Below are 15,844 nucleotides of genomic sequence, written 5' to 3'. Positions count from 1 at the left end.
GGCTGAATATTTCATACTTTGGTGCGATTTTGCATTCACAAACCCCCAAACACTACTCTTCAAAGTAAGAATCAACATTTGGCTTCAATTGATGGCACCTTGGGGTACAGGTTATGATTGTCTTTTTATGTAAGATTTAACAAGAATCACAGAAAAGCTTCCAGTAATTCTTTGAGATATGTGTTAGTCATTAGGAATAAGAGGACATAATCTTCCATTGTTAATATATTCTTCTATATCCCCTTTGTGCATCAGCATGTATTTTCCTCCCTTCCCAAATAAGACTCAAACCTAATTTCAAAAATTGGTATTTTCTTTTTTTCTTTTTTTTTTTGAATGAGTGAAAGGGGTTTGGACCTCTAGATGTTGTTATAATATGAACAAATAATAGTTCTGAGAACAACAAAGGTTCTAGACATGCTACTTTGCACTAGGTGATAGTAAATTTCATATTCTTTGCAACACTACTTTCTCATACACAAGCTTATTGGGTTAAAAAGGAAGAGAGAAAGAGCAAAGAATGAGTATGCCTTCAGAGATCTGGGATTAAGCAAAATCCTTTGCATGTGAATAAGGATCTTAGCTTTGTTTTTCTGTTTGGCTTCAAAATTTCTCAACAAGAGCAAGTTGGCTCCCACATAGCCATGTGCTCATTAATGCAGGATTATGGTCCCTTTGAAACTCTTTCTGACAGTCTTCACCTCACAGTTATAAATGCAGAACAGGATATTTCTGGGTTAAAGGATCAAAACTCAAACTGAAAGACAAAAGGCTCAAATTGTATCAAGCTATAATTACCTCCAATGGGCTCAGTGTACCAATTAAATGCTGCACTCTACCTTTATTTACACCACTTTCTGTTCAGAATGAACTCACTGATTTCAACTGAATGAAACATAAGTAAGAAAAACTGCATTGTCTCTCAAATTATTTTATGCCTGATTTCTATTTCCCTAATACTGTATGTCAGAGACCCCAAAACTGAAGATTAATCTTTTTAGGAAAGACCATTTTACACAAAGCTTCTGATGATGCTCATATTTTCGATGTGAAAGTTCTAAATGTTTGCTTTTATAAAGAAGTATAATGTTACAATTGCATTCCTATTTAATTCCAAGGTGAATGTTTAAAAAATTCTTGAAAAAAAAGAGACAAGTGTGTGTATGCCCTTCAAAGTAATTAGCAAGTTTCAACAGTGATTGGTACAAAACAATTATTGTCATTGATCAGCACTGAACAGATAATTTTAAACAAAGTCATTGTGTGCTCAGCAGATTACAGCTTGTTAACGGGCAAGTTCTAAATGACCTCTTAAGCTAGTCAAATCAATGATGCATATTCCTCATTAAGTAACATCAAAATGTAAGTGGTCTTATAAATAATGTTTATTTTAAGCACTAAAACAAATGGCAAAACCTTGATATATCAAAAGCCATCTGCTCGTGGAATTTTTTTTTTGCCATAGGATTACTTTTGTTGCTGAAAATTTGCAGCAACTTTAAATCTTTTAAGAGAGAGAATCATTTTTTGCCTCGAAACTGAAACTGATTAAAACAAGATCTCTGATTTCATTTTATAAGGTAAAACTGACAGCTCTTATTACAACCAAGTGCAATCCAGAAAGACAAGATACGTAGACTGGCTTCAAAACTGAGCATGTGTGTGCCCTCAATGATACTTCAAATGCCAAAAATTGAAACTGCCTTTCTAAGGAGTGACTAGAAACTGAAATAAATATTTAATAATACTATGAGACAAAACTAAGTGGTTAAATAGAGAAACATACACAGTTATTGTTATATTTTTAGAACACTGAGCTATATTAATCATGAATCAAACTCACGATGTGTAAATAAAAGGCACTGTTGGCTTAGGAAGCCTAAAGTCTGAGCACACATCATCTATGCAGAAACTCAACAGGCCTGATTCACTATTGTCCTGGACCTTGGTTAGTTCTTCAAGAAACACATGACAGAAAAAAACCCCAAACCAGTCAGTGTTTCATATTGGTAGCATTTTAAGTCTGCTCTGCAGATATGGCTGCACAAGATTTAGATAGAGGAGAACCAGATTCTGACATTTGCAACTAAATAAAGGTCTGTTCTATTGTTTTCTACTGATTTAAATTTCCATTAAAGAAAAGGACATGACTGAAAAAATGGTACTTTGAAGATTTATATCACCTAATGATTCAACATTATATTTCCATTACAAATGAATGGGAACACATTCAATTTCTCTTAAAAATTAAAGACCAAATGCAAAACTCCATTTGACTAGAATACATAATTACCTCTGAAATTTGGTCTTCAAATGTCTTCTGAAAGTACAGAGGCAACTTTTAAGAGCTGGCTTACATCTTATGTTTTCTCACTGATCTCAGCTGCATGAGTAAACAGCACTTATCCACTGTGGAATACTTTCAAACTAGCTAAGTAAGAAATGAACTATAACAACAACAAAAAGGTACATTTGTGAGGTATTAAACTGCTGTTATACACCTTCAATTCTCTAGCATGCACCAAACGTAAGATCCTACTTTGCGCCTTTGAGAGAACCAGAACTAAGCAAAACACTTGATGAGTACAGATCTCTTGACTGACTTATTCTGGACCCAGAGAGGCCACAAAATTAAAATCCATTCTGAGAATCTTCTTACCCTACAGGAGTTTCCCTGGGTTAATCTCCATTGTCATCATATTCCGACATTTGGTAGAATTCAAAAGGTAAGGTGCCTGGCCTAAAAAGATATAGGCCTCTAAAGTAAAGCAGTTTTATATCACAAAATGAAAGAAACAAGTAACATAAAAAGACTTAATCCCAAAAATTATTTTATGTTCTTCCCATATTTGTTTTACATATTTATTCAAGTGCAGTTTCAAAGTTCAGGAAAAAGAAAAGCTAGTTTCTAGTTAAATATGTTTTGCAGTTTCACCCACAACAAACTTCACTTGTAGATTCATTTAAGTTCAAGGTCTGTTTATATTCTTCTTCATCTAGCAAAATTCACTCATAATATCATCATCAATGAGATCAGTTCACTTCCACCTGTATGTTTAAGCAATGAAATTGTTCTGTGCTATCTAACTCCTGAGATCCAATACATCAACTGTCATGTACCAGCAAGAGAAAAAGCACAGCCACATAAACAAGCTTAAAAGCCCTGTAGTTTGTCAGAACTGTAAATATATGTCTATATTTGTAAGAACACTGGCACATAGAATGTTTGGGGGTTTTATGAGTATCATATATGATCAGGTCCAATGAACATTTAAACAGTGTAAGACACATTCAGGTACCTTAAATTCAGCTACAGTTTTCAAATACCACCCTGACTACTCAGTGTAACTTTAATTTTTAACTATGTACTATTTCCTGCTGTTGCCATCAGCATATCAATCAAGTGTATATTATTCTGCTTTGCTCATTTTATTAAAAGCAAATTCGGAGCACAATTGACTTTTCATTTGTTTAACAAGTGAAGAAATATTTACCCTGACAGCCATTTGATTGTAGAAATTCAGCTTCTTAATAAAATATGCTCTCTGTGAATCAAGAAAAAAAATGATGGCATATATTTCAGTTACACAAAGACAGTGCTGCTATTTTTACATATAAAAGATAAGAATCTTTATACATAATACATAATAAGAGTTCTAGGCTTAGAGAGAATAAAATCAAACTTTGTATTGAAGAGATAGGCTTCCTAATACATAATGCAGCCTTAACCAGAAAAATCTATGGTAGTCAAACTAGGAGCTAATGGAGATATATGATCATAAAATGCTCTCCGCTGAGTTTGATAATCAATGGTGCTCTACTGAGAGTAGAATAACAAAGCAGAAATATTCACAAGTGCTGGTGACATGTAGTATTGTATGATTTATTCACTGGGGTTCTTTTAGCCAAAACTCACAGAAACATAAAAGGAATTCATATTTCAAGATGTCTGGTTTAATGAAAAATTCAGAGAAATGCTGTCTTCAGTCGAAATCATTCAAGGATATGGATGCAGTGATGGAGCAAAACTGTGCCTTCCAACCATCTGTACTAAATGTTATGTACTTAGCTGCCTCCCGAGTAATCGTTGGGAATTTTGTTTCATTTAATATTCATTTTAACATCATAAAATCATAAATACAATGATACCATGTTACAGTGAATCCCCTGATATAGAAAACATTTCCTGAAGTCCTGGTTTCCTTCCAATAAAGTAGAATTCCTCTCATAGTGAACGAATCCCCTATTATACTAAGCAATCACTTGGCAGCATAGGTTATTTTAATGGATACATCACTTTAAACTAAGCTTTCACATCTGTTCCGCCCTCTAATTACAAATGCAAAATGAACATAATTCACAATTGTATCATAAAAAGTAAAATATAAGTACTTTGAATGCAAGAGTATGTCCTTTATTTAGCACAACATGCAGCTTTTATGTGTTTCTCATGTTTTAGACACAAATCAAAGGCAAAAGTGCTTTCCCCTGATATAGTGATTTTCTCCCCCATGGCAAACAGGAATTCACTATAAAAGGGTTTCACTGTAATTAGTGTTATTTGAATTGCCTAGTCTGATCCAAAGCAAATTGTCTGTGGAGAGCAGCAGGACTGGATTATTTATCAACAGTCTGGGCAATTAAGAAACAGTTGGCTGCAATATGTTATTTACAAATGAACACAATGATGCTACTTCATTTTAAATTCTCTTTCTTCATTACATTAAGCAAGGCATAATTCCTGCAGTTTAATTAAGGTGCATTTGAAATGCTCACTTTAATATCATACCAATCTACTAATAATGGAAACAGTACAAAAGATATTTCTTATGTGAAAGAAAATTGCAGAGTTTTTAAAGTTCAAAGAAGTTCCACGTGTATGTGTGGATGTGTATACATCTATATACATATATACATATATGTATATATATATATATAGATATGATTCTCTCCCCTTTAGTCTCCATAAATATTTACTGAGTTATACTAATTGTAGATGGCTAATAATGGATTGACATAATGTTGCCTGACTCAAGCATATTCCTAAACTGTTTGATTTAATTGATAAAATTTTGTTCTGCAACTCATCTTTTCTTTCTTTGGAAGGGAACATAAGAGTTACCACACCACCAAATAGATAAAATACATTTTAATGGAAGTTCCTAAGTTTAAAAATGTTCATCAGATTTCTGTCCACCAATGATTAAATTAAACAATCTTACACCTTTCCGTTTATTCTTCTCATATTTGAAGGCTGTGAGCACTTAGGCCTCAATACATCCCATTTCACTGAAGAACCTAAATTGAAGACCTAACATCATTAATGCTCTTTATATCATCAATACTGAAAGACAATGTGGGACCATGTTCCCTCTGAGCTTGGCCAAGTATTGAAGAACTTTGTCTGCTATTTACAGAAATAGTCAATGGCAACTAATGTCTGATCTTGCACACCCCAACAAGGTGTGAGGAATCCAGGCCTTACCCTACCACCACTTAAGAGTCACCCACAGTAAGAAGGAAGTTACACATTCCTGCTTTTACACAACCCTTGCTCTAAATCACAAGTCTCCCAAATGCAGAATTGCTCATGCAACTGTCTTACAACTTTATTCTTGCACCAAAAGCCAAAGGCTGTGTCACCATCTAGGTTCTTTAGCAAATGGATTTGGCCTCTGTTTTCTAATCCTGATTAGAAAGTTCTGCTAATACAAATGATGGAGAATGTGTTCATCCCTATGCACAAAAGCAGAGTCATAATTTAGTGCTTCAACCCAAGTCTATGTTTATGTGCTCTTCTAATAAACAAAAAGTTCTTTCCTGAACTGCGGCCTGCTTGTCCAGAAGACTCTTTTCTTATGCTTAAGTGGAATTTCCTGCAATTCAGTCTGTGCCCATTGGATTGCCTCTCATTTTTTCACTGAGTTCCAATTCAAAGGTGATACTGCCAGGTTGACTCTCTGGAAAGAATTACTTTTCCATCTCAACCATGTGCCACCTCTACTTCTGAGACAGGATGTCTTTGTCTTTGTCATAAAGTCTGATGTTTATATATAGTCCTTCTTACCAGCTTACCTTAAGTGTAGGTTTTCCAAACATATTTGAAGCCTTTTATATTTAAGCTGCTGTATTACTTTCTCCTTTTGTACTTAAAAACATGCTTGGGGATCATCTACAAATGTGCTCTGATTGGTGTCTTCTTTTGCTTTAAAGAGTTAATACAAAATGACAAATTCAAAGAGAACCAGAAATCTGAATGAGTTTGAGACTGGGATCAAGGTTGAGAGAAGGAAGCAACACATGGTCTAAACTGGGAATGGGGTGGTGGTGTATTTTGGGGTTTTTTGTAGAGCAAATAGGCATTTGCCTAATTTCTATCGGACTGAAACTATTTAAAACTCGTTGTTGAGTTGAAGCTAAATCATTTAGGGTGGTGTCAAACTATATAACATAAAATACTTTTCTCAACTGCATCTCATTCCAAAGTAAACTGAAAATATGGCCATCATGCATGCCAACTTCACATAGCAATGAAATGTTACAATTCCCCTTGCTTTAACAAGTGATTCCTTGGCTTTGAGAAAACAGTAACAAAGAAACAATGATGTACAGTTTGTTTCATGTTCTGGTGTTTGCCTGGTTCTAAAATTCACATTTTCCTGCAGGTCATGCAGACTTTCAGAATCCAACACAACCAATGCAACCAAGTTATTAAGAAAACTGTAGGAGAGCAGTTCTTAATTTTAGTTTGAGATTAATTAGGAAACAAAGCCTTATATCAAACCACCTGTATTTAGAATAGAAAGGCACATAACTTTAATCATATAAATGCCATCAATAGGTGTTGGGGTTTTTTACCTAATGTATCTTAGCAATCCAAGGAAGAGGCACTAGAGGAGAAGCAAATGAAATACTAGTGGTGATGCACATATGGACAGCCAATCTGATGAGCCTCAGCCTTTGTTATTTTCCGCATCAGTACCATTCACATTTCACAATTTTGAATATAATCATTAAAATGATTTATTATCAAGCAATCATGGGTATTTTGTGCATATGCTTTGCCTTGTTTGCTGGCAGCAGATACCAATCTAATCATTATCAGCAGACAAATTTTAAAGTGACCAGTGTATTTAAGGAACTATCATCGTAAATGTATCATTGTATTTCATTGTCAGGAGTCATTACAACACTTATTAGCAAGAGTTCATTGCAAACATTATCTGATCCTTTAACTTGAAAGTTATGTTACACTGCTGAGATTTTGCTTTTTATATATTCCAAATTCAGCCATTAATTTAGTAAAGATAGTAAAACAAAAAATATAAGGTATTAACTCAAACTTTATATTTAAGTCCACCCCAAAATACACAGCAGTCCAAAGGGAGTAGAATATGCCTTTTTATCTGATACTTGTGTAGTTTTCAGGTTGGCTTCCAATCAAACTGTCCTATTTAGTCTTCTCCAATCAAAGAGATAGCAAGAACAAAATGAGGTGCTTGAGGGAAAAAGATAATTTCCTGTGCTGATTGCTGTAAAATTTGTAAGCTTTCTGATGAGATTCTCTTCCTCTAGAACCCTGGCTAGCACTGGATAAGTACCGGAATCCAGAACCTGGATGAATTCATGACCTGATTTAGAATGCATGTATTAAGTTGCAGAATTTTTTGTCCTACATTGTTCCACAGACTTCAGATTTGGCAAGAGTTTTTCAGTTATGTCTATTTGAAGAACTAAATATGCACAAGGCTTTATTGATTAAAGACTTTTTTATCTTGCTTTTCAGAAATATATCCGAGCAGGGAAACCTGAGGGGAGTTTATGATGTTAGCTCTCTCAGCTTTGTGATCACAGGAAATCTGCTTGATCATGTTGATTTCCTCCTTCCCTTGTCCCAGTGACTGCACAGATCCTTTCTTTTCATTAACAAATTTTAAGATACATTACCATGTCTCTCTTCTACAGAAGCTTTCCTAGATTCAATAAACCTTCCTTAAACTCAGGAACAATATTCAGCTTCTACTTTTTCAAAATAGAACCAAATGCAACCATGCAGCTATCTGTTTTACATTCAAGAATTACTTTTAGAAGATTATTAAAAACCAGAGACTGAAAGGATGGCTCATAATTTAGCGCTTAAGTAAGTTCAAAGAGAGGAAATCTTTACATAGATTACTGACAGACCTGGGGAACAAATAAATTACCTTTCAGGTACATGAGTCCTGCTACTTGAAAACATAGTTTAGTAGGGAGTATGAACTTTGGTCTGGAATATATGGTTTATTATAGTTTTTTTTTTTTTAACTTCTTGAATTGTCTGGTTTGACTTAACCACAGCAATTTAACAAAATTAATCAAGAATAAATAACAAGTTTAACAGTATTGTAAAACATTAACATAAATTGATAAATTAGTGACGTAAACCACATATTAAAAATCTGATTTTTTTATGTTAAATTATTTTCTTCTTAGTCCCCTAAATGTGTTAACAGAGGTTTTAGCTTGTGTGCTATCATACACTTTTGCTCTCTTCAGGTCCATCACGGGAATTAGATTGACTGTGATCTGTTTTGTGCCTTAAGGCAAAACCTCTAATACTTCAAGGTTCATTAAGTAAGAAATTTAAACCACTAAAACATAAAACAGCAATGTGTAGACACATTGGCTTATTTTATTTTCAAAATTAAAAGTTCTGCCAGAAAAAAAAAAAAAAAGCATCTTGTAAAGCTTCAATTCTGCAATTAGCATCATGTGGGCAGACTTCTGCATGAGCAGATCTCATTGCTGGTTTGGGGACCAATACTCCAGAGCTGCAAACACTTAAACACTGACTTAACTTGACTGTTATGAGTTGGCTTACTGAAATTAATGGTGCTTTTCGTTACAGTAAAGTGAAGTGTGTGACTGTGTGTATAAAGGATCAAGTTTCAGCTTTTTAATTTCATGATGAGTGAATGAATTTTTCATACATATTCTACAAATAACAAACAAAATTTAAATAGTATTTTTCTACCTCCACTATTTCTCTGAAGTGTTTTCTTCTTAGATAACCTCTCCACCACTTCTGTATCACAGTCGCCATTTTGCTCAGACGTCTAAAATGAAATATATTAACAAAATAATGATTTTTTCAGACTTCAGACAAATTAACTTTTCATAATAATAAAAATAACATTCAGTGTATTATCCATCATACAGATGACCACTACAAATATACTGCATATATAGATATATATATACATGTACACATATACATGTGCACGCTAATAGACCATTATATACATATATTTATTCATACACACATACTTTATTTTTTGGAAAACATGGGTTACTGCAAACTTACTTGCGTACTTTTAGAAAAGTTTAATGAAAAAGCCTTACAAATTTAATTTGCATAATAGGTTGTTTTATTTTCATGTTTTTAATCAACAAATCTGACCAGTTCAGATTTTTTTATGTTGCATGCAACATTTTCACAGCTGTACCATTTTTAACTATTTGACACAACCCACTGATATTTGAATCTTTAGATACTATATTTGCTTTTAGACATCCTTTTGCTTTTACAAAATTACATCTAGCTTAATTGCAAATATTTACTTTGTTCTTATTTCATATATGTGTATATATATATACGTATATATACATGTTGCTACTGAAAATTTCATAATTGATGTCTCACACCATTTTTGCAGCAAATAATACAATTATTACTTTGGGACTGACTAGACAAAGCTGTATAAGAGATCATTTATACCACCAAACTATGAACACCAAACTTATAAGCCTTGCACTCCACTCAGTGAAGGAAGTCTTTGGGTAGCTCAGAACATTGAGAATTGGCTACATTGAGCCTGTAAGCCAGAGAGAACCACAGAATTACAGAATCATCAAGGTTGGAAGAAACCTTCAAGATGATCTAGCAGAACAATAATCAACCCTAAATCATACTCCTAAGTGTCACATTTAGACCTCTTGAACTCTTCTGGAGATGGTGACACTACCATCTCCCTGGGCAAATCACTCCAATGCCTAATCACTCTTTCATTGAAATTGTTTTTTCTAATATCTCATCTGAACCTCCTCTGGTGCAACTTAAGTACATTTCCCTTAAGTGCCCATAATGACTGCAGCCTATCTTTCTATGAGCGAAATATTGGCCATTAGGCAGATAATTTCATTTAAGATAATAATTCCTTAGGTTTGATACAGTAGGTCTGGATGATGTACAATTACTTGCAAGAGGCAACAGGTCAAACTAGAAGATATAACAATCCCTCTCCCTCAATGGCCCTAAGTTTTATGAAGATACAAAAGTTTGAGCACATGAGTTTGGCCAGTTGGGCTTATGATCATAAAAACTGGAAGAGGGCTTTTTGAGAGAATGGATCAACCATAGTTTCCAAGAAATTCACATCCATGTTATAAAATCATAGAATCACTAAGGTTGGAAAAACCTCCAAGATCGAGTCCAGTGCTGATACAGCATTTCCCAGAACAAAGATGGTGAAGGGCCTTGAGGGGAAGCTGTATGAGGTCACTTGGTCTGTTCAGCCTGAAGGATACTGAGGAGAGACTCCACTGTAGTCTACAACTTCCTCACGAGTGGAAGCAGAGAGGCAGGCACTGATCTCTTCTCTCTGGTGACCAGTGACAGGACCAGTGGGAGTGGCCTGAAGCTGTGTTGGGAAGATTTACATTGGATATTAGAAAAAGTTTTTCACCCAGAGGGTGGTTGGGCAGTGGAACGGGCTCCCCAGGACCGTGGTCATAGCCCAAGCCTGACAGAGTTCAAGAAGTGTTTGGACAATGCTCTCAGGCACATGATGCGACTCTTGGGGATGGTCCAGTTCAGGGCCAGGAGCTGGACTTTGGAGATCCTTGTGGGCCCTTCCAACTGAGGGTATTTTATGATTCTATATGAAAAGTCTCTGAAACAGCATATCCAAGGGACACACAGTTGTTTCTTTTTTCTTCCAGTCATAACAAAATTTCTTAAACAATACTGTGTATCTATTCTGAAGATAATTTCCATGCTTTCTGGCATCATGCCTTTTTAATTGTAGACAGTTCTGAAAGTCAAAAATTATTTCTTACAGTGCCACAGCATATATTTCATTCTGTCGAAAAACTGGATAGCAGTTATTGCCTTTTTTTTTCAAAATGCTCCCATTTTATTAAAATCAAGTAATACCATGAGAAACTTTGAAGAAAAATTCAATGCTGAAACATGGATTAAGATAGGCTTAATATACCACCTCAGATAGGCTCGGACTACGCATGCTCGAAACCAGCGCTGGATCTTGACAGCAGCTTTGTACTTCATTACTTTGTTTTCATCTATAGCTCTGAAAATATAAAAGCAGTAATACTTCTCAGCATGGTAATGTAGAACCAAAGCAAAAATATTATTCTAAATATGTTTTATTGTTGCAGCTTGGGATCCTGTTCACCAGGTTTTTCATTTTTAATTCTGCATAATTCAGTGGTAGTGCAGAAAAATATAATTTACCTCAGTTGCATGGTATGAAGGTAAGAACGAATATTGCAGCTCGTAGAGGATGTAAGTTTTGGGAGTGGGTATTTCTTATTCCCACACAATACCTAGATACATGTCAGCATGTCACATGGACTTCTTCCATTGTAGGTGAAATATGTGGATAGTGCTTTAATGATAATTAGGCCTGAGTTACAACAAAAATCATGTAACTGTATAAAACTGTGTAGCTACAGTGTTTGTGACAAAGCTAAAAGTCATGTTAGGAAAATCATTAATCTAAAAGAGATTAAAGAAATTATTAGTCTGGAGGAGACTTTTCAGGGACTTCAGGAAGAAATCATAACTATTATGCGTTTTAATGCTGAGGGGTAGAACTCAGCTGTGAGATCACCTCTAGCACTTATTCATTTTTTGTTTGTTTCAAAATGTCAGTTACAGTCAAATCTTTGAACTTAAAATTAAATTTTAATTTTCATGGATTTTTATTCTTTCCCATTTTTATTAAGAACATACTCACCAAATTCTTTAATTTGTTACACCTGACAAAAAATAACAACTAGGTTACTATTAGTTAGTTTTCTTAATTATCTGATATTAGTTAGCTCTCCTAACAAAGTTTCGTGTCAACATTAATTGCTTCAGTAAATACCAACAAGCTTATTTTTTATCTGATAAATTAGGATTATCCTCATTATATTTCTGAAAATTAAATGAATTGCAGATTTACTACAAGAGATCAAGAAACATTAGCGCCACTCATTTTATATCATCTGGTGCAGCATGTGCTCTCAAATCACATTAAATAGACACAAATTTCACTGTCATCTGATGAGCATCAGTCATTCTCAGTACCTGGAAGCTCTGGGAAACAGGCTTTTCTACCAAAAACCACAAAATGAATAGTTTTCAAAACTGGCTAGAGTTTTCCTGCTCCTTTCCTGTGCAGGTTCCCAGTCTTCACAGGAAGCAGACACCTTCCAATGCTTTTACTTTGACGAAAATTATTTTGATCAAAAGGGTAGGAGCGATATGGCCCTGGACAGGCAGCCACAATTACAGCCTGGAAATGAAGGGGATGTGGTACTGGCTGTGTCAGAGGTGGCAGCTCCAAACCCAGTCCTACCCACCTGGCAACGACAAGAATCTTCTGGAAGAGCAGAAGCCTTCTCCTCTCTTATACTCCCTGTTAGGTTTTTTATAGTTGGCATTCAGTCTTGCCTGGCCAGGATGGGATAGAAGTCCTTGTAAAGTTTATTGAAGCAGACCAACAACAGACTGGTTTTTCTCACAGGACAGTTCTGCAAACACTTCCAGCTGCCCTTGCCAGCAGAAGCGTTTTGAGGGGCAAATTTCTCAAGCAGATATCTGCCCTTTTTATCAGATTGCACAGTTGTCATACTGCTTGAATCAAGCTCTTGAGAGTCACAGATACTTCTCAAAGGCTGTACTGAAAGTTAAAAAGGCCTACTCAGGCACCTGACATACAGATGCTACAGTAAATAAAAGTAGGTTCTTGAACAAGTAGAATGATAAAATTGTGTAACACTTAAGAGAATGAACTAATGGATCTTGTATATTCTAATCGTTATGCTGAGGTATTTCTCAAAATGTAGGCTTATGGTATTTTTGCATTGTGGCATCATCGGGCAAGTTCTTCCCTAGAAAGGTGCCTTCCCTAAAAAGCCAGTTTAGGATACCTCATACCTCTCACATAAACAAGAGTTCTGCATCAAGCACAACAGGAATGTTACTAAGATCAGAAAAACATTACACACAAAAACATTACATACAAAAACAGCAACATTGTTGCTGAGCTGGACTCTTTGAATCCTCTCATTTGCATTCTCAGCTGCAAATCTGAATTTTCTGAAACTGACAGATCACAGCCCATTCTTAAAAGGGAAACAATTCGGTTTTTGAGAGCTCCGCCAAAAAACCAAATCCCCATACATCAAGCATGCTGCCCTCCAATGGATTTCCAAGTCTGGCTCGGACTGCTCTTTCTAACCTGAAATACGTGAAATCCAAGCATAGTCTCCTGCCACTGATGTTTGTTTAGTGAACTGCTGTGTGTACAGCCACAAGAGTATGAGTGAAAGTTCAGGGGAAGAACCGAAAAACACAACACTTTACATGCAGGCAGGACTTGATCTCTGTAACTTTTAGCAATGTTCAGGAGCTTTGTTATTCATGCTAATGATGTTGTAATTAGATTCAAAAATAAATGATTCATTAATTAGTGAAGAAAAAAATTACAACTATGCTAAACATGTTTGGGGTTTTTTTCTGTTTGAGCTTTTGCATTACACATATAGCAACAATGCAGGTGAACGAAAGGATTTATAGGACAAACCTCTGGAATACTTAAGTCTTAAAACATTTCATCTCCTAAAACCTGGTCTGGGAAAAGTTGGCCACCACCATTTTAGGAGTCAGAAAACTCGGAAGCACTAACTGTCCCAGTTGGTGAGGACAAGGGTAACAGATCTGATGTGATCTCTTTCAATTAACTTTAAAACGAAAACAAACAAAAAAACAAATAACAAACAAAAAAAACCCTTTGTCCTTGCAAGAGGACAAACGTCCAGGCACAGTCATGGATCTGAGCCACGAGCGCAGGGACTCAGGGCTGGCGCGCCGGAACCCGCAGCGCCCATGAGAGATCACCAGGGAAAAACAGCACCGCTAGGGCGGGACAGAGGTGGGAGGCTCCTGAGGCGGGACCAGGGGAAGGAGGGCGGCTCCCGAGGCGGGAGAGGGCGGAACCTGCGAGGCTCGGCGCGTTTCAGGAATTGCCAGAGGCGCTTTTTTCCTCACAATTGGCAGGGCGGCGGGGGAAGAGCGGGACATTCAGTATTTTCAGTGTATAAACGGGCCCCTTAAAGACGCTGCGCTGTGGCCACCGGGTCTCCTCAGGTCGCTCTGGCAATGTTTGGGAACAAGGCGATGGGTTGGTGCTCTCGGGAGGGATTTTAAAGCGAAACAGTTTCACAGAATCACGTAATCATAGAACGGGTCAGGCTGGAAGGGACAACACGGTGGGTCATCTGGTCCAACCTCCCTGCTCAAGCAGGGTCACCCAGAGCACAGGGCACAGGACTGTGTCCAGACGGTTCTTAAATATCTCCAGTGAGGGACACTTCACCGTCTCTCTGGGCAACCTGTTCTAGTGCTCTTCTTACTCATATTCAGATGCAACTTGCAGTGCATCCAGTTTCTACCCATTGCCACTTGTCCTATTGCTTGAAACCACCGAGAAGAGCCTGGTTCATCCTCGTCATACCTTCCCTTCAGATTCTTAGAGACACTGATGAGGTTCTCTTTCACTCGTCTCTTTTCGAGGCTGAACAGGCCCAGCTCCCTCAGCCTTTCCTCGTAAGAGGGATGCTCTAGTTCCTTAATCATCTTCATAGTCTTCCACTGGTCTTTCTCCAGGAGCTCCATGTCTCTCTTATACTGAGGAGCCCTGAACTGGACACAGTTTTCAGGGGAGCTGCCGCCATCTCGTTGCCGTGGGAGAGCGGGGATCCCCCCCAGCCCAGCATAAGGCAGTATATCCCGCCCCACCACCAACACAGCCCAAGTACCTCTTCATAAGGAAATACTCCTCCCGGAGACCCGCCAGCCGCTCTTGAAGCCGGGCCAGGACGGCCATGCTCCCTCCCTCCTCCCGCCCTCACGACGCTGACGCCATGGCAACGGGGCCGTCCCACTGCGCTGGGGCGCGGGGGTGTCGCTGCTACCGGCGGCCCCGGAGCCAGGCACGGAGAGCGCTCCGGGGGCAGCGGGAGCTCCGCGGAGCTGTACCGAACCCGAGGCGGGGGTGCTGCAGGGGATGCGGCGTCCCTGGGCAGCGGCCGGGAGAGGAAGGAGAAGAGGCGAGGTGGTCGCGTCCGGCTTCCTCCGGTGCCGTGGCTGCTTCCGGGCTCTCATCATGGGGGACTGAGGAGCAGAGCCGGCCGCCCGCGCCCTCCCCGCCCGGCCCGAGCCCTCCCGCCCCCGGCCCCTGCCCTCCTCCCCTCGCCCAGTCTCTGCGAAGCGGCGCCAGCCTCCTCGGGGAGCGGCCGGGGGAGGCGCCGGGTTCATGTTCCGGGTCGCTGAACCTACCCCGACCCGAGCTCAGGCGGCGAGGAAGAGCTGGTAAGCCCGGGGGGACACACGTGTCCGCCGCCCCTGGCCGAGCGCGGGGCCGCTGTCCGTGGGAGGGGATCCGAACATCGTCTCCGCGCCGCGTGGGGGGCGAGTGGTGGCCCCGCTCCGGCCTGGCCTCCCCGCTGCTGCCCCTTAGGCTGGGGGGAGGATGATGGTGCCCGCCCCGGGCCCCCGGGGAACGAGGGGCTGGAG

The 15,844-nt window shown here is 38.4% G+C and overlaps 2 protein-coding genes across 2 annotated transcripts in view; one reads left to right on the top strand and one right to left on the bottom strand.

Annotated features, from left to right (window-relative positions):
- SPATA17 (spermatogenesis associated 17) overlaps nt 1-15,169 on the bottom strand; it is an 88,182-nt gene extending 73,013 nt beyond the window's left edge. The window contains exons 1-4 of the mRNA XM_048299843.1: nt 15,088-15,169; nt 11,259-11,348; nt 9,014-9,095; nt 3,495-3,545 (exon numbers count right to left, since the gene is read on the bottom strand). Coding sequence (XP_048155800.1) covers nt 3,495-3,545; nt 9,014-9,095; nt 11,259-11,348; nt 15,088-15,155 — 291 coding nt within the window. The 5' untranslated portion in view covers nt 15,156-15,169. The remainder of the gene's footprint in view (nt 1-3,494; nt 3,546-9,013; nt 9,096-11,258; nt 11,349-15,087) is intronic.
- Nucleotides 15,170-15,430: 261 nt separating this feature from the next.
- Nucleotides 15,431-15,844, top strand: part of GPATCH2 (G-patch domain containing 2) — a 120,304-nt gene continuing 119,890 nt past the window's right edge. Inside the window, exon 1 of the mRNA XM_048298600.1 lies at nt 15,431-15,640. Within this exon, the coding sequence (XP_048154557.1) occupies nt 15,585-15,640 (56 nt within the window). The 5' untranslated portion in view covers nt 15,431-15,584. The remainder of the gene's footprint in view (nt 15,641-15,844) is intronic.

This window comes from Corvus hawaiiensis, chromosome 3 (assembly GCF_020740725.1).
Source record: "Corvus hawaiiensis isolate bCorHaw1 chromosome 3, bCorHaw1.pri.cur, whole genome shotgun sequence".
NCBI lineage: Eukaryota > Metazoa > Chordata > Aves > Passeriformes > Corvidae > Corvus > Corvus hawaiiensis.
The sequence above is the reverse complement of the archived record's forward strand: the minus strand, read 5'-3'. Positions and strand labels throughout refer to the sequence as shown.